We start from the raw sequence: 20,206 nt of genomic DNA, 5'->3' as shown, positions 1-20,206 counted from the left end.
TTAGAAACTAGATAGTGTTTTCTATCCAATAGTAATAATAATATGCATATTGTACGCGCAAGAATTGAGTACGAGGCCGTTTGAAATGGGCACCTTTTATCTGGCTACTCAATACTGCCCCTGCAGCCCAAAGAGGTTAATTGCTTTAATTTCATGCAGCACCACCATGAGATGATAAGCACGAGGCTGATGAACATGCAAAGTCAAGGCGGGATCTCTTTATAGGACTATTAGTGCTGCACACTCAAGCCTTCATCATACAGTACATTATCTAAAATACTGTATGTCCCTCTTTTATATAGGGAATACAGTGCCTTTGGAAATTATACAGACTCCTTGACTATTTCCACATGTTGTTATGTTACAGCCTTAATCTACAATTGATTAAAAAGTAAAACAAAGTGAAAACAGGTATTTTGAAAAACAGAAATGCCTTATTTACATAAGTATTCAGATCTTCAGACCCAATTCCGTGTCTCAGACCCTATGAGACACGGAATTGAGCTCAGGTGCATCCTGTTTCCATTGATCATCCTTGATGTTTCTACAACTTGATTGGAGTCCACCTGTGGTAAATTAAATTGATTGAACATGATTTGGAAATGCCCACACCTGTCTATATAAGGTCCCACAGTTGACAGTGCAAGTCAGAGCAAAAACCAAGCTATGTGGTCGAAGGAATTGTCCGTAGAGCTCAGAGACAGGATTTGTGTCGAGGCACAGATCTGAAGAATGGTACCAAAAACATTCTGCAGCGTTGAAAGTCCCCAAGAACACTGTGGCCTCCAAACTGGCCAAACTGACCAATTGGGGAAGAAGGGCCTAAGTAAGGGAGGTGACCAAGAACCCGATGGTCACTCTGAGATAGCTCTAGAGTTCCTCTGTGGAGATGGGAGAACCTTCCAGAAGGACAACCATCTCTGCAGCACTCTACCAATCAGGCCTTTATGGTAGAGCGGCCAGACGGAAGCCACTCCTCAGTAAAAGGCACGTGACAGCCTGCTTGGAGTTTGCCAAAAGGCACCTAAAGATTCTCATACCATGAGGAACAAGATTCTCTGGTCTGACGAGACCAAGATTGAACTCTTTGGTCTGAATTCCAAGCGGCACGTCTGGAGGAAACCTGGCACCATGGTGGTGGCAGCATCATGCTGTGGGGATGTTTTTCAGAGGCAGGGACTAGTCAGGATCGAGGCAAAGATGAGGACAACAACCCTAAGCATACAGTCAAGACAAAGCAGGAGTGGCTTCGGGACAAGTCTCTGAATGTCCTTGAGTGGCCAAGCCAGAGCCTGGACTTGAACCCGATCGAACATCTCTGGAGAGACCTGAAAATAACTGTGCAGCAACACTCCCCATCCAACCTGACAGAGCATGAGACGATCTGCATAGAAGAATAGGAGAAACTCCCCGAATACAGGTGTGCCAGGCTTGTAGCATCATACCCAAGAAGACTCAAGGCTGTAATCGCTGCCAAAGGTGTTTCAACAAAGTACTGAGTAAATGGTCTGAATACTTATGTAAATGTGAGATTTCTGTTTTTTATTTTTTTTAAATGTTCAAATATGTCTAAAAAAGTGTTTTGCTTTGTCATTAAATAACAGTAAAATAAATAAATAAATAAAAAATTATGGGGTATTGCGTGTAGATTGATGGGGGGGAAACTATTTTAATACATTTTTACAATAAGGCTGTAATGTAACAAAATGTGGAAAAAGTCAAGGGGTCTGAATATGTTCCGAAGGCATTATTTACAGTTAGGATTCAGTTCTTTGTAGTAAGTTCAGTTCTTTGTAGTAAAATATAAACTCAACAATTTCAAAGATCTTACGGAGTAAGGTATGCATATGTTGGTCATAGATACATTTAAAAAAGGTAGGGGCGTGGATCAGAAAACCAGTCAGTATCTGGTGTGACCACCATTTGCCTCATGCAGTGCAACATCTCCTTCACAAAGAGTTGATCAGGCTGTCGATTGTGGCTTGTGGAATGTTGTCCCACTCCTCTTCAATGGGTGTGCGAAGTTTCTGGATATTGGCAGGAACTGGAACACACTGTCGTACACGTTGATCCAAAGCATCCCAAACATGTTCAATGGGTGACATGTCTGGTGAGTATGCAGGACATGGAAGAACTGGTCCTGGGCTGGTGTGGTTACATGTGGTTGTGAGTCCGGTTGGAAGTACTGCCAAATTCTCTAAAATGACGTTGGAGGCTGCTTATGGTAGAGAAATGTACATTAAATTATTCGGCAACAGCCTTGGTGGACATTCCCGCATTCAGCATGCCAATTGCACGCTACTTCAAACCTTGAGACATCTGTGGCATTGTTGTGTGACAAAACTACACAGTTTAGAGTGGCCTTATATTGTCCCCTGTACAAGGTGCAACTGTGTAATGACCATGCTGTTTAATCAGCTTCTTGATATGCCACACCTGTCAGGTGGATGGATTATCTTGGCAAATGAGAAATGCTCACTAACAGGGATGTAAACAAATTTGTGCACACAATTTGAGAGAAATACAAACAAGGGACCAACACTTTATATGTTGCGTTTTATATTTTTGCTCAGTGTGATAGGTTGTCCATTTAGTAGTACCTTGAATTGTTGCATGTGCAAACCCATTAAATGTTTGACCACATTTTATCAAATACATTCTACCTGTATGTAGCTACATTTAGTTGAATAGTATATTTTCACGATAAACAGATGCCAATGTGTATGTTTCAGTGTCCAGACAGAGGAAGGCTTTAAGATCCTGTTAGGACCAGAGGTCACCTATGGCCCTCCAGGCATAGATCTCTCCAGGCCTGTTGCTATGACGATAGCTCACTGTGCTGAGGTGGATGCTGACAATTGGAACGTCCAACTGAAGAGGAAAACACAGGACAACAAATGGGAGGTAAGAGCCTTTAAAGGGCAGCTGAAATTTAATAAAAAAACATTATCTGGTTGAAAATGGCCGATGTTGCATCGATATTAGTCAAAAAAATTGATTATGTGTAAAAATGTTCTACAACGTGTACATAGCATAATTTTGGTCAAAGTGTTTTTCATTTTAAACATGCCTAGTCATGCCAACTAATATGGGATGGTAACACCTAGGGAAAATGGTAATGCACAGAAAAAAGCTGCGCTGTGGCCCTCTATCCAATCGTACCAGCAGCACTTCCACACAGTGAGAAAGACCTGCCCATTGCAGCACCTCGGAATTGTTTACATAGGACAAGACGTTGCCAATGGTATGTTGAGAGAACATTTGGCCTCTAATCCCTTTATTGAGGGGCCACTTGCTGATGTGTTTGATAGTGATCTCTCCAGTCTGCCATTGTTTTTGGGCTAAATGAGAATTGAGATGATGCTCACTTGCATCCCAACTGTCACTTGTCATTATTTGAACATTCTAAACCCACTCGTGAACATATTGTGTTTGCCATGACCTGTTTTGTTACATGATCCACTATGGAACATTGCCAGACAGACGCACTCTGGTGATAGATAGTGAGAAAGGTGTAAAAAACTATACGGCATCAAAACACATCGCCAGTGACTTGATAAGAGGATTTATCTAAAGTGGCCTCCCTGCTCATTGACAGGCACAGCCTGCCTGAGAGGAATAACATAGAGCGCTGGAGAAAAAAAAATACAATTGCAGGATGTAATAGCAGAGAAGCCAAACGGATTGTGTCTGTCAGACAGGGTAACGACAGGGCAAAAGGCCTCGTTAGACATTGGCAGTATCGATCGGTGGATTCTGGACACGCTGAAATGGGTGTGGACGTGAGGCAATCGGGGAAGAGTCATGGAAATGCCCCCCCCCCACTGACCTGGACTCACTGTGTGTTCCAAATGGCACCCTATTCCCTTTTAGTGCACTACTTTTGACTATGGGCCCTGGTCAAAAGTAGTGCACTGTAGTGTACAAAACATTAGGAACACCTTCCTAATATTGAGTTGCACCTCCTTATGCCCTCAGAACAGCCTCAATTGGTTGGGGCATGGAGTCAACAAGATGTCGAAAAACTTAAACAGGGATGTTGGCCCATGTTGACTCCAATGCTTCCCACAGTCAAGTTGGCTGGATGTCCTTTGGGTGATGGACCATTTATTTATTAAAAAATATATAATTTTGCCCTTTTTCTCCCCAATTTCGTGGTATCCAATTGCCCCATCGCTGCAACTTCTGTACGAACGCGGGATAGGCGAAGGTCGAGAGGCATGCGTCCTCTGAAACACGACCCCGCACGACCCCGCCAATTACGATAGAGATGATCTGCGTGGTCATTGATGGACTGCATGTCAAAGTCATCTACTATAACACTTTGATATATACTGCCGTTGTATGGCTGATGGTGGGTTAGGGTTGCTTCTTGACACACTGCTTGCTTAACCCGAAAACCAACCGCACCAATGTGTCGGAGGAAACATTGAATAACTGGCAACCATGCGCCTGGCCCGCACTGCTTCTTGACACACTGCTTGCTTAACCCGAAAGCCAACCGCACCAATGTGTCGGAGGAAACATTGAATAACTGGCAACCATGCGCCTGGCCCGCCACAGGAATCGCTAGAGCGCAATGGAACAAGGACATCCCGGCTGGCCAAACCCTGCTCTAACCCAGACGACGCTGGGCCATTTGTGCACCTTCTAATGGGTCTCCAGGTCGCTGCCGGCTGCGACACAGCCCGGGATCGAACCCGGATTTATAGTGATTCCTCTAGCACTGTGATGCAGTGCCTTAGACCCCTGTGCCACTCGGGAGGCCCAGCTGGTGAACTTGATACACACGGGAAACTGTTGAGCGTGGAAAACTCACTCAAACCAGTGCACCTGGCACCTACTACCATACCCCGTTCAAAGGCACTTAAGTCGTTTGTCTTGCCCATTCACCTTCCAAATGGTACACATACACAATCCATGTCTCAAGGCTTAAATTCTTCTTTAACCTTTCTCCTCCCATTCATCTACACTGATTGAAGTGGATTTAACAGGTGACATCAATAAGGGCACATAGATTTCACCTGAATTCACCTGGTCAGGCTGTCATGGAAAGAGCAAATGTTCTTAAAATGTTATACACTCAGTGTATAGGGAATAGAGTGCCATTTGGGATGCACAGACTGCCGGCCCTGCCTCCTAGACACCTCCCTCTGCTCAGGAATGTTTCACTGAACAGACACGTGAATCAGGCTGCCTGCCACTCAACTGGCTTATTCAGTAATTGTTAGACAATGGTTTGTTACCTTCTGTTTTTGTCAGCACTGTCGTTGAGATACTAGGTCCCCCCCTCCACAGTATTTGTTTTTTCCCATGTGAAGTTGATAGTAGTAGTTGATATATATTTCAGCATTCTTGTTGTTTTTCACAGTATCCACTGTTCACCTTAGGAATGTCTAATACTTCCACGGTGTTGTCTTTTTGAGAAAGACATTTCTACAGTGTTAACCCATATTGTCATTGTACATTCCAAAGGGGCTGTTAATCCACAACCCAGAGGCTCTGCAGGAACTACCAGCGCCAGCTCTTTGCATTATTTGTTAATAAGAATGTTTTTGTTTTTTTACAATCAAGTGTAAGATAAAATATGAAGAGCATGTCCAGGCAGGCATTAATAGAAGTGTACATCTGACAGTGCTTTGGCAGACTGAACAGAGGGGTCAGAATAATGATTAGTGCAGTTCTGCCCCAGGCTGTTATGTGGTGTCAGTGCGAAGAACAGTGCTTGTTATTTAGAAGACCAACAGTCAATAGATTATCCTCAGTCGGCCCCTGCACCCAGTCTGTCCTAAATAATGTTGTTACACACAGCCCACTTCCATTGGTTGTAAGGTAATTATACAAGGTGTAGCAGTCTTTGCATGTATCACTGGCTTGCTTACCCTGGGCAAGGATACAATGAGACAGCGGCAGGGATCTTTGTCTCAATTAAGGGCTGCCTCCTGACCCCGTCAGTTCATAAATACTTCATGTTTCTCCCTGGCCCTTCTCTAACGGTGTCCCAAATAGCACCCTATTCCCTACATAGTGCACTACTTTTGACCCGACTATGTAGGGAATAGGGTGCCATTTGGAATGTAGCCTATAATCTTTCTCGGATATGCAACATGCATTGCTGCAGATTTCAGACCCTGCAGACAATCTGGAGATTATTCTAGCTAAGATTTGTACTGCTTTGACGTGTTCTTCAAGTGATACACTGTTGTCTCAGACAACACTGAATGAATCTTTTGTGCTTGGCTCGATGTTTGCTTGACCTTGCAAGGGCTTTTTAGAGGCTGCACAGTTATGCTGTTTTTCACTGCTAGATCAACTGGTCAAGTTAATAGTATTTTCTGCCTTAATATACTCTCCCTATTATACTCAAGATGCTACTACAAAGGGAAAAGAGAGAGCCCTGAAGTAGATGCTAAAATGTATATAAGACTTATGTCGCTTTTTACTCTTAGTATTAAAAAGCAAGGTGACCCCTCAGAGGTCCTTAGAAATAATGAGTCCTTTCATAAAAATCAAGCCAAAGGACATGAAAAGTTTTCATGACCATCATAACTCAAAAAGGCATACAGTAATAGCATTAAATACCGGTTAAAGTCGTGTGTGACATTTAATGACATGGTGTATGTGATGTGAGTCATGATTTGAACTCCAGTCAGTCATCTGGGTGGTGGGGTAGCATAGCTCTCGGGTCACATCCCAAATGACACCCTGTACCCTGCATATTGCACTACTTTTGACCAGGGGCTCTGCTCAAAAGTAGTGCACTATGAAGCTAATAGGATGCTATTTAGGACGCGGATAGCCCTCTGTCTGCTCTGCTCTGCTAATGACCCTGAGGATGAGCCAGGCGTCTAATTTACGTAGCTCAGCCTTGCGTCTCATTACCCCTCTCTGCAACCAGAGGTTCAACACAACACAGACTAACAACATACAGCAAAATTGGTAGATACTAGCTAACATTCGTTGGTCCTTCATTGTTTCTCATTTGTGTAAATTACATAGCTTGTTATGTTTCCAATTTTCTGCAAGATTGGCATTCTTTTTTTGTTCTTATAGAAGAGGGGGTGGATACTGTAGTCTGGGGTATAATTAAGCAATAAGCCCAGAGGAGGTGTGGTATATGGCCAATATACCATGGCTAAGGGGTGTTCTTAGGCATGGCCCAATATGGTCTGAATACCACGGCTGTATTCAGGGCCCGAACCACCCAGTTTATAATTTATGTTTTAAACTGGGTGGTTCTAGCCCTGAATGCTGATTGGCTGACAGCCGTGGTATATCAGACCGTATACCACGGGTATGACAAAACATGTATTTTTACTGCTCTAATAACGTTGATAACCAGTTTATAATAGCAATAAGGCACCTCGGGGGTTTGTGGCATATGGCCAATATACCACGGCTAAGGGCTGTGTCCAGGCACTCCGCAATGCGTCACGTGTAAGAACAGCCCTTAGCTGTGGTATATTGGCCATATACCACACACCCTCGTGCCGTATTGCTTAATTATAGACTGCCCAGTAGAAAAATATTGAATATATTAATTGGCATTTAAAATAAGTGTTTCACACCTAGGCCTACTGCTGTCATGTTCATAAATAAAGCATGTGTGTATTGTTCGTATTGACTGATTGGTGTTCTGAGATATGTTACCATCTCCTAGCTGACTATCACATACTTCAGAGACTGCTTATAAGTAGATATTGTTCCCGTTTGAAAACAACTTTATGCACATTATATTAATTTCTGTTATGTAACTTAGAACCAAACATTGAAATGGTCTCATGATGACACAACACGATAAAAGATGCAGAGCAAATACACATACAATACACACACAGCCCACAGAGCATAATTCTAGTATTTATCAGTATAATCAAATGTAATGATGCTAAATTAAATTGTCTTATCATCCTCTTTTGCTAAGCGACCTGTGTTGTGTTCTGTGTTTCCAGGAAGTGATGTCAGTGGAGGATGAGTCAACATCTTGTTACTGCCTGATGGACTCCAGTAGCTGCCACCTGCTGCTGGACCAGCCGGGCTCCTATGCCCTTGTTGGTGAACCACTCACCCAGGCAGCTGTGAAGAGGCTGAAGCTAGCAGTGTTTGGCAGCATGGGGCCCACCCCCATGGACTACAGCCTCCGAGTCTACTGTGTGGACGACACGCCACACGCCTTTCAGGTGCTATCATTGTTTTGAGTGTTTGTGGGGGGTTGGTTATTTTCATTGATTGCCGTTGGCTTTCCTGTGCAATCATATGAAGCGCAGTATTGATTACAGTGATTTTGCTCAGGCAGTAGAGGATAGAGGACCACAAACATTGATATTTACGCATTAGCCTTCCGATCATTCGGTCATATTGTACTGTATGTGACTGAGTAAATTCAAATTCAATAAAGCATGTAAATGTGTGAATCGATATCTTCTCATCTAGCGTCAGGGAATTAAACTTCCCCTGAGACATAGAACAGAACAGGCCTCAGGAGTGACTCAGCTTGTGTTCCTGTGATTTAGCAGAAGTCACTGGCAGCTGGGTTTAAAATGCTTTTTGGATTTGGTTTATGAATCCATCCCCTGCGCAGCCTGCCGAGCAGATGCCAGCCCTCTCTGTCCCCTGGGTCTCTGTCGACTACAATCACACTCACTCTCCTTCATGTTGTTCAAACTCTGGCTATAGACGGACACAGTAAATCACTGGTCATATCCTTGACCTAGATTAATAGGATGCCCCTGATAATAATATTAAGGATCTCATTTCAGTGAGAGATTTCCTTCTGAATGTAGCTGTTAGGATTGGGCTGGCAAACAACCATCTAGTCTGCATAGGGAATACAGAGTCTGTAGATTACACAGTTACAGATTACATAATACAATTTGTCCAAGCAATGATGATCTTAAAGACGGGGGATGAGGAAATGTTGCTGCATTGAATGGGGTGTCGTTTCTCAAGGTCACAGACAATGGCCATGATTTGCCCTTAAAGTGATTGGATGGATATTGAGTATGATTTTTTTTTAATAGGAAGCTCTGTGATCTACTGGACAACCATAGAGTTGAGTTCAATGATGTCCAGGATGTAACTGTGTTTAAAGACAAAGGTAGATGGAGGGTACTTCATCCAGCAAGGTTCCCTGTTGTCATTGTATTTGTATTATTTGAGACATTTTCAAGCATGTTTTATGATCACATTGCCAATGTTGGATTGTTTTTAACACCTACCGTGAAGAAGCAATACGCACGCACACAGACATTGTTTTGTGATTAAAATGTCTGAAAAACAGCCACAGAAACTGAGAGCAATGATGCCAGATGAATAACTTCAGCCTCAAATCAAAGAGCTCTTTCATCACTCCAAATTCAATTTGGTGGACGGCTGTTAGCCGATACATGCTCATCCAATGGATTAAATTGAAACTTCCAACTTGTATGGCTCCACATTTGATATAGCTGCTAATGAGAATTGTATTTTTTTATATTCTTTAATGTAATTTAAGGACACTCTTGACTTGAGGATAATGCTCAGGTTTTGACAATGTTTGCGATAGTCGATTTGTGGATCCACCAGAGCAAGAATCAATCACTAAACAGTTGGTTGGCAGTGAACTGGGATGTAAACTGTGGTGATAACTGTCCTATTGATCTGTCTCTCTCTCTGTCTGTCTCTTTATCCGTCTGTCCCCAGGGAGTGGTGGCCACAGAGACCTGTAGAGGAGGACAGCTCCTGGAGGAACCCAAGATTCTGCCTTTCAGAGGGAACACCTTCAGCCTCCAGGTCTCCATCCAGGATGTCCCACAGTTTCTATGGAACATTAAACCCTTTACCACGTGTCAGGTAACTGAGACTGTTACTACATACAGATTGAGCACTGAATGATTTCAGATACATTACTGGAAATCTGAGCATGGAAAGATACATGTGTTATTTGTTGCCAGATTGTTGACATTTTGGATACAACCAGACTTACTGGAGGTTGTTTACCTTTATTGGTACATGTGTGTGAACACCGGACAGAAATGTAGGTCAGTACTTCCTCTGTAAATATGTTTTCTAATATTGCCTTCAGACAAACAAAGAGGTATAATCGTTTCGCGCTCAAAAATGTTGCATAAAGCTTAATTATTCAATGTAATTAGTCAATGTTAATTATTCAAAGCTTAATTATTCAATTCTGCTCATCTGTAGTTCTTTACTAAGGCTGTTTTGAATTCAAGAAAATTGTACCTACACACTGAAGAAGGCTGTAATGGTGAAACGTCTGTGTACGCTATCCCTGATGCAGTACATTTGTTTTACATTGAATAAGGAAGTAAGCTTTATGCAAAAAAAAATTGAGCACGAACCCATTACACCTCTTCCTTTGTCTGAATTTGTGGATTTACGCACCGGCCAAGCTTCTGGGAGAGCGCAAAGGTTCTCTTTTGATTAGCTAATATTGCCTTCTAACTACCGCTCACTTTAAAATGGTTGTGCTTGTTTTTCCAATAGGCTTTATAATTGCCCCCAAAACAACTGTGAGTGGGGCGAAGAAGTAGGATGGCGTGCCTCAGACAGACCGTCAGACAGACACTTCCTATTGGCTTATTTATGAGGATCTTTGGAGGGAGACTACCTCTGTGAACCTCCCCCTTTCATAGAGCAGGTGGAGAGTAATGGCTCTCGCCTGCACCATACAGTACATCAAGACAGCTTTTAATGCTAAAAATGACCTGGCCTCTCCACGTACATCATTCCCCTAGCGCACCATTAACTGCTGCATCCATCCCGCATCGTGGAGGATCTGATGATCAAAGCCAAGGGGTTAAGTCCTCTTTAGGCAAAAAGGCTGTTTACATTTTCTTTACTGTACAGTTAGCCATAGTCCCTATCACCATATGTGAGTCCCATATAGCACACTATTCTCTAAATAGTGCATTACTTTTGACCAGAGCTCTATGGGAAGTGCACTATATCAGGGATAGGGTGCCATTTGGGATGCATTTCCTTATTGTGAATAGTTTACAGGTCACTTTATTATGCAGAGATGGAAGAAGGGAGCATGCGTGAGGTCAAGGACGTTTCCCTGCCGATGTGCCCACGGCAGAAATTAATTATGTATCAAAGGCAATCATTTTCCCGTTCGTCGTTCCCTTGCTCCCGGATATCGCGTGTAATACTTAGCTCGCGATCGGACTTCCATTATCAGAATTAAGTGGGATTTGCCCCTCCCCCTCTCCCTACAGTACAAATGCATATTTCCATACACAATGCTATCGTTGCATAACGCTGCGCGACTTCAAACCCTTCAAACATCCTCTTACCACACTACTTTGTCTGCGTATGCATATGAGACCTTCCCATGTGACAGATAGAAGAGGAGCTGAGTCATCTTCTGGAGAGGAATAATACTGTAGAAACCCAGATATCTCATCCTGTTTTGCCTCTGTCTTCCTCCTCTCTCACTCCGTCTCTCTCTCGCCATGCAGGAATTTTCCTTTTCCCAAGTGTGGTGCAGCAACCAGCAGCCCTTGCACTGTGCCTTCTCCCTGGAGAGATACAGCCCCACCACCACCCAGTTCTCCTGCAAGATTAGCGTGAAACAGGTCAAAGGTCACGAGCAGATTCTGCAGGTCTATACATCCGTGGCAAAGGTGAGCCTGGCTCTCCGTGTGTGGAGGACATTTTTCTCCCACAATCCATACATACAATCTTTATTTAACCTCAATAAAGTCAGTGTCCTCTGCTGGCTGAACAACCTGTCCTCAGGGTCTGCAGTGGTTGTCTTTCAAATGGCACTCTATTCCCTATAGTGCTCTGGTCAAATCTAGTGCACTATATAGGGAATAGGGTGCCATTTGGGATGCATACTGTTTTCTTTATAAAACAGAGGGCAGATAGAATATATCAATGTGAGCTGACTATTCTTGGTCCTGTGTATCCCAACAGCCCTTTTGTTAAATACGAATGTAATTTAATTATATTTGACAACTGTGACATTGTGTTTTGCCTCTCCCCTTTGTCTGTTTTGCCTTTGTAGAGCAAGAAGGAGTCAGTCCTGTTTTTTATGCAGACAGACTGCACCGTCACCTCACAGACGGGACCCAAGGCCTTCAAAATCCCCCTTTCCATCCACCAGAGGATCTGTGCCACCTTCGACACTGCCAACACTAAGGGAAAGGACTGGCAGCTCTTAGCCCAGAAACTCCATCTAGATAGGTGTGTGTCCAAGGCTGTGATCCCAAATAGCACCGTATTCCCTATGTAGTGCACTACTTTTCACCAGGGCCCCATGGCACTAAATAGGGAATAATAGTGTGCCATTTGAGATGCAGACCAGCTGTCCGTCATGTCTCACGGGGTGTTTCAATGATTGCTTGAACAAACAGCAGAAGGTATTTGAGAGACTTTAGTGGTTCCAAATGAGCCTGATCAGCTGTCCTCATTTTATATCTTATCATGTTAAGCTCATTTTAATTGAGTCTGATGGCACATCAATGACTGCATTCACAGAGGGTGATATGCTTTTGGCAGGGAGGGGTAAACCATTGTTTTGTAGTGAAAGTGTGCCCTCCACTGGATCTAATGGATATCTGTAATAGACACATTGCAAGCTGTTAGCGCAAAGCACCCATAAGCCTACAGAGTACATTTGTCATATGCCTACATATTCAGCTCTAACTCGAAATTCACTTCTTCCACACAAATGTTACCTTACAGTTGACTTACTTAGATATTTCAAGATATCCCTGATCATGTCCAGTATGTCTAGTCTTAGAGAAACATTTTCCAGCACAATGTCAGTCCCTCCCTGCTGAGATTAGGAACCAGCACTGTGATGAAACACAGAATTCTATCTCATAGAAGACAAAGATCTATAAACAACTGTTTTTTATAAACAAAAGTGTTGTTCACTTTGCTAAGTGCGCTGTTACCACTTTGTCCACTAATGCGTTTCTCTCCTTCCCCCAGGAACCTGTTGTATTTTGCTAAGCAACAGAGCCCCTCTGCCGTCATACTGAGCCTGTGGGAGGCACGACACCAAGACACTGGTGACCTTGACTCTCTGGCAAGCGCTCTGGAGGAAATTGGCAAGATCCAGTCCAAAAGCACTGTAGCAAAGAGCCATGAGGAACCTGAATCAGACTCGGTACATCATTTTGGAACAGGAAGCCCAGACAACCCAGTGTGTGGAATGGGTGAACTCACCAATCATGAGACGGCTAACTCAGTCCCTGAGTATACTAGCTGACTTGTCTCCTCCTACATAGATCCCAACAAGCCCAGTGTAATGCATATCCATATATGCACATAACGACTGACAGCTAACTCGGTCGTGGATTAAAAGGTCCATAGGATGTCAGTGTGCGAATGGAGTTTGTTGTTCACAGAGCAAAAAACATGACAGGCAAAAATGACCACTGAGAAAGAAAAAAAAATCTGTCCTTGCTGTGTGTACTGTAACTTTATCCATCCCTTTCTGATGATGTATTGTACATCTGTTTTGCCTTTCGCCGTTCTATTCCCTCCCTTCTTTTCCTCCTAGTTAATGCTATTCTTAAGTCAGGCTGACAATTTGAGTTTGTTTTCTTATTCTGTTGTTCAGGATATAGAGGACCCTCTACACTGTTAGGACCCACTAATGCTCTTCAAAAAGTGGAAATGCTCGTCACCGTCCCCAGGGTTTGATACTGCCCTCATGTGCATCTGCATTTACAGTGTGTGCATCCCAAATGGCACCCTATGCCCCATCTAGTGCATTACTTTTGAATAGAGCCGTATAGAACCTAGTGAAAAGTAGTGCACTAAATGGGGAATAGGGTGTTCCATTTGGGAAGTATCCCATATCACACCTATACCGTATTCGTTTCTATTTGAATACTTGGTCATCAATTCCAAATAATGTCTCAAATAGGAGAAACCACTCTGAAACAAGTATAAACAGTACAGAGTTTAATAACATGCATTTTACTGTAATGTTCAGATTTTTTTTCTGTATCAGCGTAACATTGTAAAAGAGATCCTGGCGGTACAGTGGTGGGTTGTGTGAGGACAATGTACTGTTAACATGATTCAGGCTGGATCCTTTATCTTTAAAGGAAAACCCCTGACAATGATGGAAATGTCTTTGTCAGGCTACAGTACTGCAGTGTGTGTTTGTGTGCATGCATGCGTGTGACAGTTGTGGTTTGGCCACCCTGGGGGAGAAAGAGAAAGTTGGAGGAGCTGTATGATGTCATTTCCTGGCACTATGCCATGCGTATCTCTGCATCTTATCACCCACTTTCAACCATTATTAACACCTGTCAAAGAGCTGCTGATCTACGCAACACACAAGACCACCAACAGAGGCACAGCACTTCACAACTACACAGGACATGAATGTGGATTAGGGTTTGGGTCAATTCCAATTTACTTTGAAAAAGACAATTAAATTCTTGAATTCACTCATGAAGTGGAGAATTTACATTGAATTAAATTTGAATTTAAAAAGTCTTAAAGTTACAGAATTGAATTTGAATTAGACTGATTTGGAATTGTAAAAACATTTAAACTTTGGAATTTAATTGAATTGGGATTCAATATTTTTACATTTCCCAGTTAATGGAATTCATGCACATAGTATAAAAATGGACTGTAGGATTTGTTTTAATTTTTTTCAATCTGTAGTACTATATTGCCAGTATAGCTAGGCTGTCGGAACATTGATGATCAGCATGAAGGAATTTAATTTGAATTTGTGGAAATGTTGTGGATAGTATTGAATTAGGAATTGAATTATTGGAATTTACCTAACATTGGAATTCAGAGAAAATGTCTCAATTCAAAGACTGACATGGAATTTGAATTCAATTAAATGGAATTGACAGAAAAAGAGAATTGAATGACAATTTAATTTGTAGAATTGACCCCAACCCTGATGTGGATAGAATGTGTAATAGTATGGGAAGCCTTTCTGGTACAATAAGCAGGCCTGTTTAACATATTGTTGTACTGTATAAGTAAGGAGGGCCCATAGGGCTCTATAGTAAATATGGTGCCATTTGGGGCGCATCTTAAATGCCATAGGACTGCAGTGGCATTACTGGTTTGAACAATAGGCACTGTATTGAACACGTTTAAAATAGATGTCCAGCTAAAAAATGGAACAGGATGGTGTTTCTGTACTTTATTGTATTCCATGTACCCTATAATTCACAGGATGGGTTTGTTTATTCCATGTAAATCAAAGGATGGTATTGTTTATTCCATGTAATTCATATGATGCATATTTCTGTTTTTATGTGTTCAATATGATTTAGCATCAACAGGCTTGGATCATGCCTGTTTGTAGTTACTCATGCTTTCATTTGTATTACAATGAGCATAATCACAAGGATTTTAAATGATCTAAATACTTTTAGAAAATTGCGCTCAGAGGTGTCTCACTGCAGTTATATTTTACAAAACGCTCAACTTGTTCATTGTACACCTGTTGCAGTCTCCTCTGAACTACCTAAAACGCTGTTAGCTCATAGTTTGTTATATGCAATTTCATATACAAGAGGATGCATCCAAAATGGAACCCTATTCCCTTTATAGTGCACTACTACAGAGCTCTGGTCAAAAGCACTATAGAAGGAAACGGTGGCTGAAGTGTTGAGCTGTGTCTACTGTGCCCTAATTGATGCATGTTGCTCTCAACAGCAACGATCAGACGAGCTGAATTTTACACCCTACCCACTGAGCACAGACATCAATTCATTGTCTATTCCACTTTGGTTCAATGTAATTTCATTGAAATGACGTAGAAACAACGCTTATTCAACCAGTGTGTGCCCAGTGGGTACATGAAACCTACATTGCTTTTTGGTTTCTACATTCACTATGCTCTCCTAATCAATTGAGCGTTAATCGTTATACAATCCAGCTGGATATAGAATAGATTAGTGAGTGGGTGGGTGAGCTTTACGTTTTGAAAATTATAGTTTTTCTTAATTGTTAGCAATTTAATTTCAATTCCCTGTACTAATGTGAGCAAGAGTGGTGAAAAAAAACGAACCAGGTGTGCTGTTGTAGTGCTAAACAGTGGCTAATGTTGCATTAAGAGCATTTGTCTGGAATACAATTAATCATAACAACCAAACATAGCATTTAACTATTTTATTTAATGTTGCCTATTGCATACATGCCTAGTCATATCTAAGGTATTAAATGTTGAAGTTAAGTTTTTAAATTTTATTAAGTGGGCCACTGGGTTTTGAACCATACATACATACTCTGTATTATTATTGCTTTGTGTTGTGTCACAGGCTGAAGACTATTGTTGTCACAGGCTGAAGACTATTGTTGTCACAGGCTGAAGGGTATTTGTTGTCACAGGCTGAAGGGTATTTGTTGTCACAGGCTGAAGGGTATTTGTTGTCACAGGCTGATGACAATTGTGGTGTCACAGGCTGACTACGATTGTGGTGTCACAGGCTGACTACGATTGTGGTGTCACAGGCTGACTACGATTGTGGTGTCACAGGCTGACGACGATTGTGGTGTCACAGGCTGACGACGATTGTGGTGTCACAGGCTGACGACGATTGTGGTGTCACAGGCTGACGACGATTGTGGTGTCACAGGCTGACGACGACGATTGGTGTGTCACAGGCTGAAGAGTTTACTGTTGGACCCCTGATTTAATGTCCCCTGAGTTGGTAACTATTCCCATTATAGCCCATTGGGCCAAAACTGGTTGAATCCAAAAAATAATCCATGTCATGTCAATCAAAAAAATCTAAGTGAATCAACTTGGGAGTCTAAATGGATTTGAAAAAAGTGATCAATGTAAGGGAATTTAGTATTTTTCACCTAACTTAACTTAAATCTAATGACATGGTGAATTAGTTTTTTCCCGTTGAATTCAGGTTAACTCAACCAAATGTAAATTTAAAACTAGACTTTGAATGAACGTCTGTGCCCAGTGGGAGTGCACTATGTTTGACCAAGGTCTATAGGCCTCTGGTCAAAACTAGTGCACTATAAAGGGAATAGGGTATCATTTGGGACGCATGCTATAGCTCCACACTGACTTCATCAGGATGGATGTTGCTATGCTCCATTTCACATCACGCATGGCCTTTGGCTTCATATCACTATTCTTGTGCCTTGTTTAACTACTGTAAATGGTGAATGTTGTAAAGTACAGATGGGGCTGAAAAAAAAATAAACAAAGCAAAATCATACATTTAAAAAAGTATTAGTTGAAAAAGTATTTAAGATTATATAATTCAATAGGCTGCAGAGCTTTTCTAGTGCTAAACATACTGCATATGTTTGGTATTGCCAGGGTAGCTTTGTGGTATATTGTATCTATATAATTATGGACATTTTGGATGTTTTCTGTACAGTAGAATTTGCAAATGTATATGCAGCCTTTTGGAAATAAATGTACAGCTAAAGTCTCAACTTGAGTATGAGTGAGTTACTGTGCACATTTGACAAAATATATACTTCATACACTGTTATATGATCTACTAGGTCCACTTCACTGTTATGCTGGTCGACTAAATATTTCTGAGCTCAATGGTTTCTCATCCTTTTGATTTCTCCTCACTTGTACAATATGGCTTAGATGTCTTCTTCCACTAGCCACTTCATGAATCTACAGTAGCTTGGCCCCAGTTATCCTCTGGATGTACTAAACCTAAATAGTGTGCCACACAGGAGAGTTCACTGCAGAGAACAGTTCTAATGAGAATCATGGGAATAGTTTCTAAGTCTTGCCCTGCGGAAGGTGAGGTCTCAAACTGAATGTCCCAAAGTTCAAGGCCATTTCAACATACACTTTAGGTATGTTCATCTTCTGTTGTACATAATGTGTCATTTCTGGAGTCAAGTGTTTGCTTGCTACAGAGGCAGACTAGGCCCAGCACAATCCAAACCAAGGAAACCAAGCAGTCACCTTCAATACAAAGTTCACACTTATCTTCAAATGGGCAGCTCAGGGACCCTTGCCACTCCCTTGAGTCTGTATCCTTATCAAGAAGCACAGAATGCTGTAGCAAACAAAGCAGAGTGTCATGAGCGGTCCACACATCTTTTGATTCTTAGATCAACAGTGCATTTGGAAAGTATTCAGACACCTTGACTTTTTCCACATTTCTAAAAATGTTAATCAACACACGCCTCCGGAGTGGCGCAGCGGTCTAGGACATGGCATCATGGTGCTTGAGGTGTCACTACATACCCAGGTTTGATCCAAGGCTGTGTCACAGCTGGCCGTGACCTTGAAGAGGCAAACAATTGGTCCAGCGTTGTCCGGGTTAGAGGGGGGTTTGGCCGGCTGGGATTTCCTTGTCCCATCGCGCTCTAGCTACTCATTGTGATGGGCCGGGCGCCTGCGAGCTGACTTCGGTCGCCAGCTGAACAGTGTTTCCTCTGACACATTGGTGCAACTGTCTTCTGGGTTAAGCGAGCAGTGTGTCAAGAAGCAGTGCAGTTCGGCAGGAAGCATGGCTCTTGATCTTCTCCTTTCCCGAGTCTGTAGGGGAGTTGTAGCGATGGGAAAAGACTAACAACCAATTGGATATAACGAATAGGGGTAAAAGTACAAATAAAAAGTTATAAATTATAGCTACACACAATAGCCCATAATGACAAAGCGAAAACAGCTTTTTAGACATTTTTTGCTCATTTATAAAAATGTAAAAATTATGTATTTACATAAGTATTCAGACCCTTTGCTATGAGACTAAAAATTGAGATTGAAAATGTTTCTACAACTTGATTGGAGTCCACCTGTGGTAAATTCAATTGATTGGAGATGAGTTGGAAAGGGCCTCATCTGTCTATATAAGGACCCACAGTGCGTGTCAGAGCAAAAAGCAAGCCATGACGTTGAAGGAATTTTCCGTAGAGTGCCGAGACAGGATTGTGTTGAGGCACAGATCTGGGGAAGGGTACCAAAATAGTTTCTGCAGCATTGAAGGTCCCCAAGAACACCGTGGCTGCCATCATTCTTAAATGGAAGAAGTTTGGAACCACCAAGACTCTTCCTAGAGCTGGCCGCCCGCTCCCAACTGAGCAATCGGAGGAGAAGGGTCTTGACCAAGAATCCGATGGTCACTGACAGAGCTCCAGCGTTCCTCTGTTGAGATGGGAGAAACTTCCAGAAGGACAACCATCTCTGCAGCGCTCCACCAATCAGGCTTTAAAAAAATATATGTTTACCTTTATTTAACTAGGCAAGTAAGTTAAGAACAAATTCTTACTTTCAATGACGGCCTAGGAACAGTGGGTTAACTGCCTTGTTCAGGGGCAGAACAACAGATTTCTTGAGAGGATCTGCAGAGAAGAATGGGAGAAACTCCCCAATTACAGGAGTGCCAAGCTTGTAGCGTCATACCCAAGAAGACTCAAGGCTGTAATCGATGCCAAAGGTGCTTCAGCAAAGTACTGAGTAAAGAGTGTGAATACTTATGTACAGTTGAAGTCGGAAGTTGACTTGCACTTAGGTTGGAGTCATTCAAACTCGCTTTTCAACCGCTCCACAAATTTCTTGTCAACAAACTATAGTTTTGGCAAGTCGGTTAGGACATCTACTTTGTGCATGACACAAGTAATTTTCCCAACAATTGCTCACAGATATTATTTCACTTATAATTCACTGTATCACAATTCCAGTGAGTCATGAGTTTACATACACTAAGTTGACTGTGCCTTTAAACAGCTTGGAAAATTCCAGAAAATGATGTCATGGCTTTAGAAGCTTCTGATAAGCTAATTGACATAATTTGAGTCAATTGGAGGTGTACCTGTGGATGTATTTCAAGGTCTAGCTTCAAACTCAGTGCCTCTTTGCTTGACATCATGGGGAAATCAAAAGAAATCAGTTAAGACCTCAGAAAAATAATTGTAGACCTCCACAAGTCTGGTTCATCCTTGGGAGCAATTTCCAAATGCCTGAAGGTACCACGTTCATCTGTACAAACAATAGTACGCAAGTATAAACACCATGGGATCACGCAGCCATCATAGCCCTCAGGAAGGAGACGTGTTCTGTCTCCTAGAGATGAACGTACTTTGGTGTCAAAAGTACAAATCAATCCCAGAACAACAGCAAAGGACCTTGTGAAGATGCTGGAGGAAACAGGTACAAAAGTATCTATATCCACAGTAAAACGAGTCCTATATCAACATAACCTGAAAGGCTGCTCAGCAAGGAAGAAACCACTGCTCCAAAACCTCCATAAAAAAAGCCAGA

At 42.2% G+C, this 20,206-nt stretch overlaps 1 protein-coding gene across 5 annotated transcripts in view; it reads left to right on the top strand.

Annotated features, from left to right (window-relative positions):
* The window catches only part of LOC129826571 (netrin receptor UNC5D-like), a 326,296-nt gene extending 308,887 nt beyond the window's left edge, over positions 1 to 17,409 (top strand). For all 5 annotated transcript variants that reach the window (XM_055887464.1, XM_055887460.1, XM_055887462.1 and 2 more), the window contains 6 exons: positions 2,733 to 2,904; positions 7,953 to 8,180; positions 9,682 to 9,831; positions 11,463 to 11,627; positions 12,014 to 12,192; positions 12,946 to 17,409. In XM_055887464.1, coding sequence (XP_055743439.1) covers positions 2,733 to 2,904; positions 7,953 to 8,180; positions 9,682 to 9,831; positions 11,463 to 11,627; positions 12,014 to 12,192; positions 12,946 to 13,225 — 1,174 coding nt within the window. In that variant the 3' untranslated portion in view covers positions 13,226 to 17,409. The remainder of the gene's footprint in view (positions 1 to 2,732; positions 2,905 to 7,952; positions 8,181 to 9,681; positions 9,832 to 11,462; positions 11,628 to 12,013; positions 12,193 to 12,945) is intronic.
* The last annotated feature ends 2,797 nt before the right edge of the window (positions 17,410 to 20,206 follow it).

This window comes from Salvelinus fontinalis, chromosome 28, assembly GCF_029448725.1.
Source record: "Salvelinus fontinalis isolate EN_2023a chromosome 28, ASM2944872v1, whole genome shotgun sequence".
Lineage (NCBI taxonomy): Eukaryota > Metazoa > Chordata > Actinopteri > Salmoniformes > Salmonidae > Salvelinus > Salvelinus fontinalis.
The sequence above is the reverse complement of the archived record's forward strand: the minus strand, read 5'-3'. Positions and strand labels throughout refer to the sequence as shown.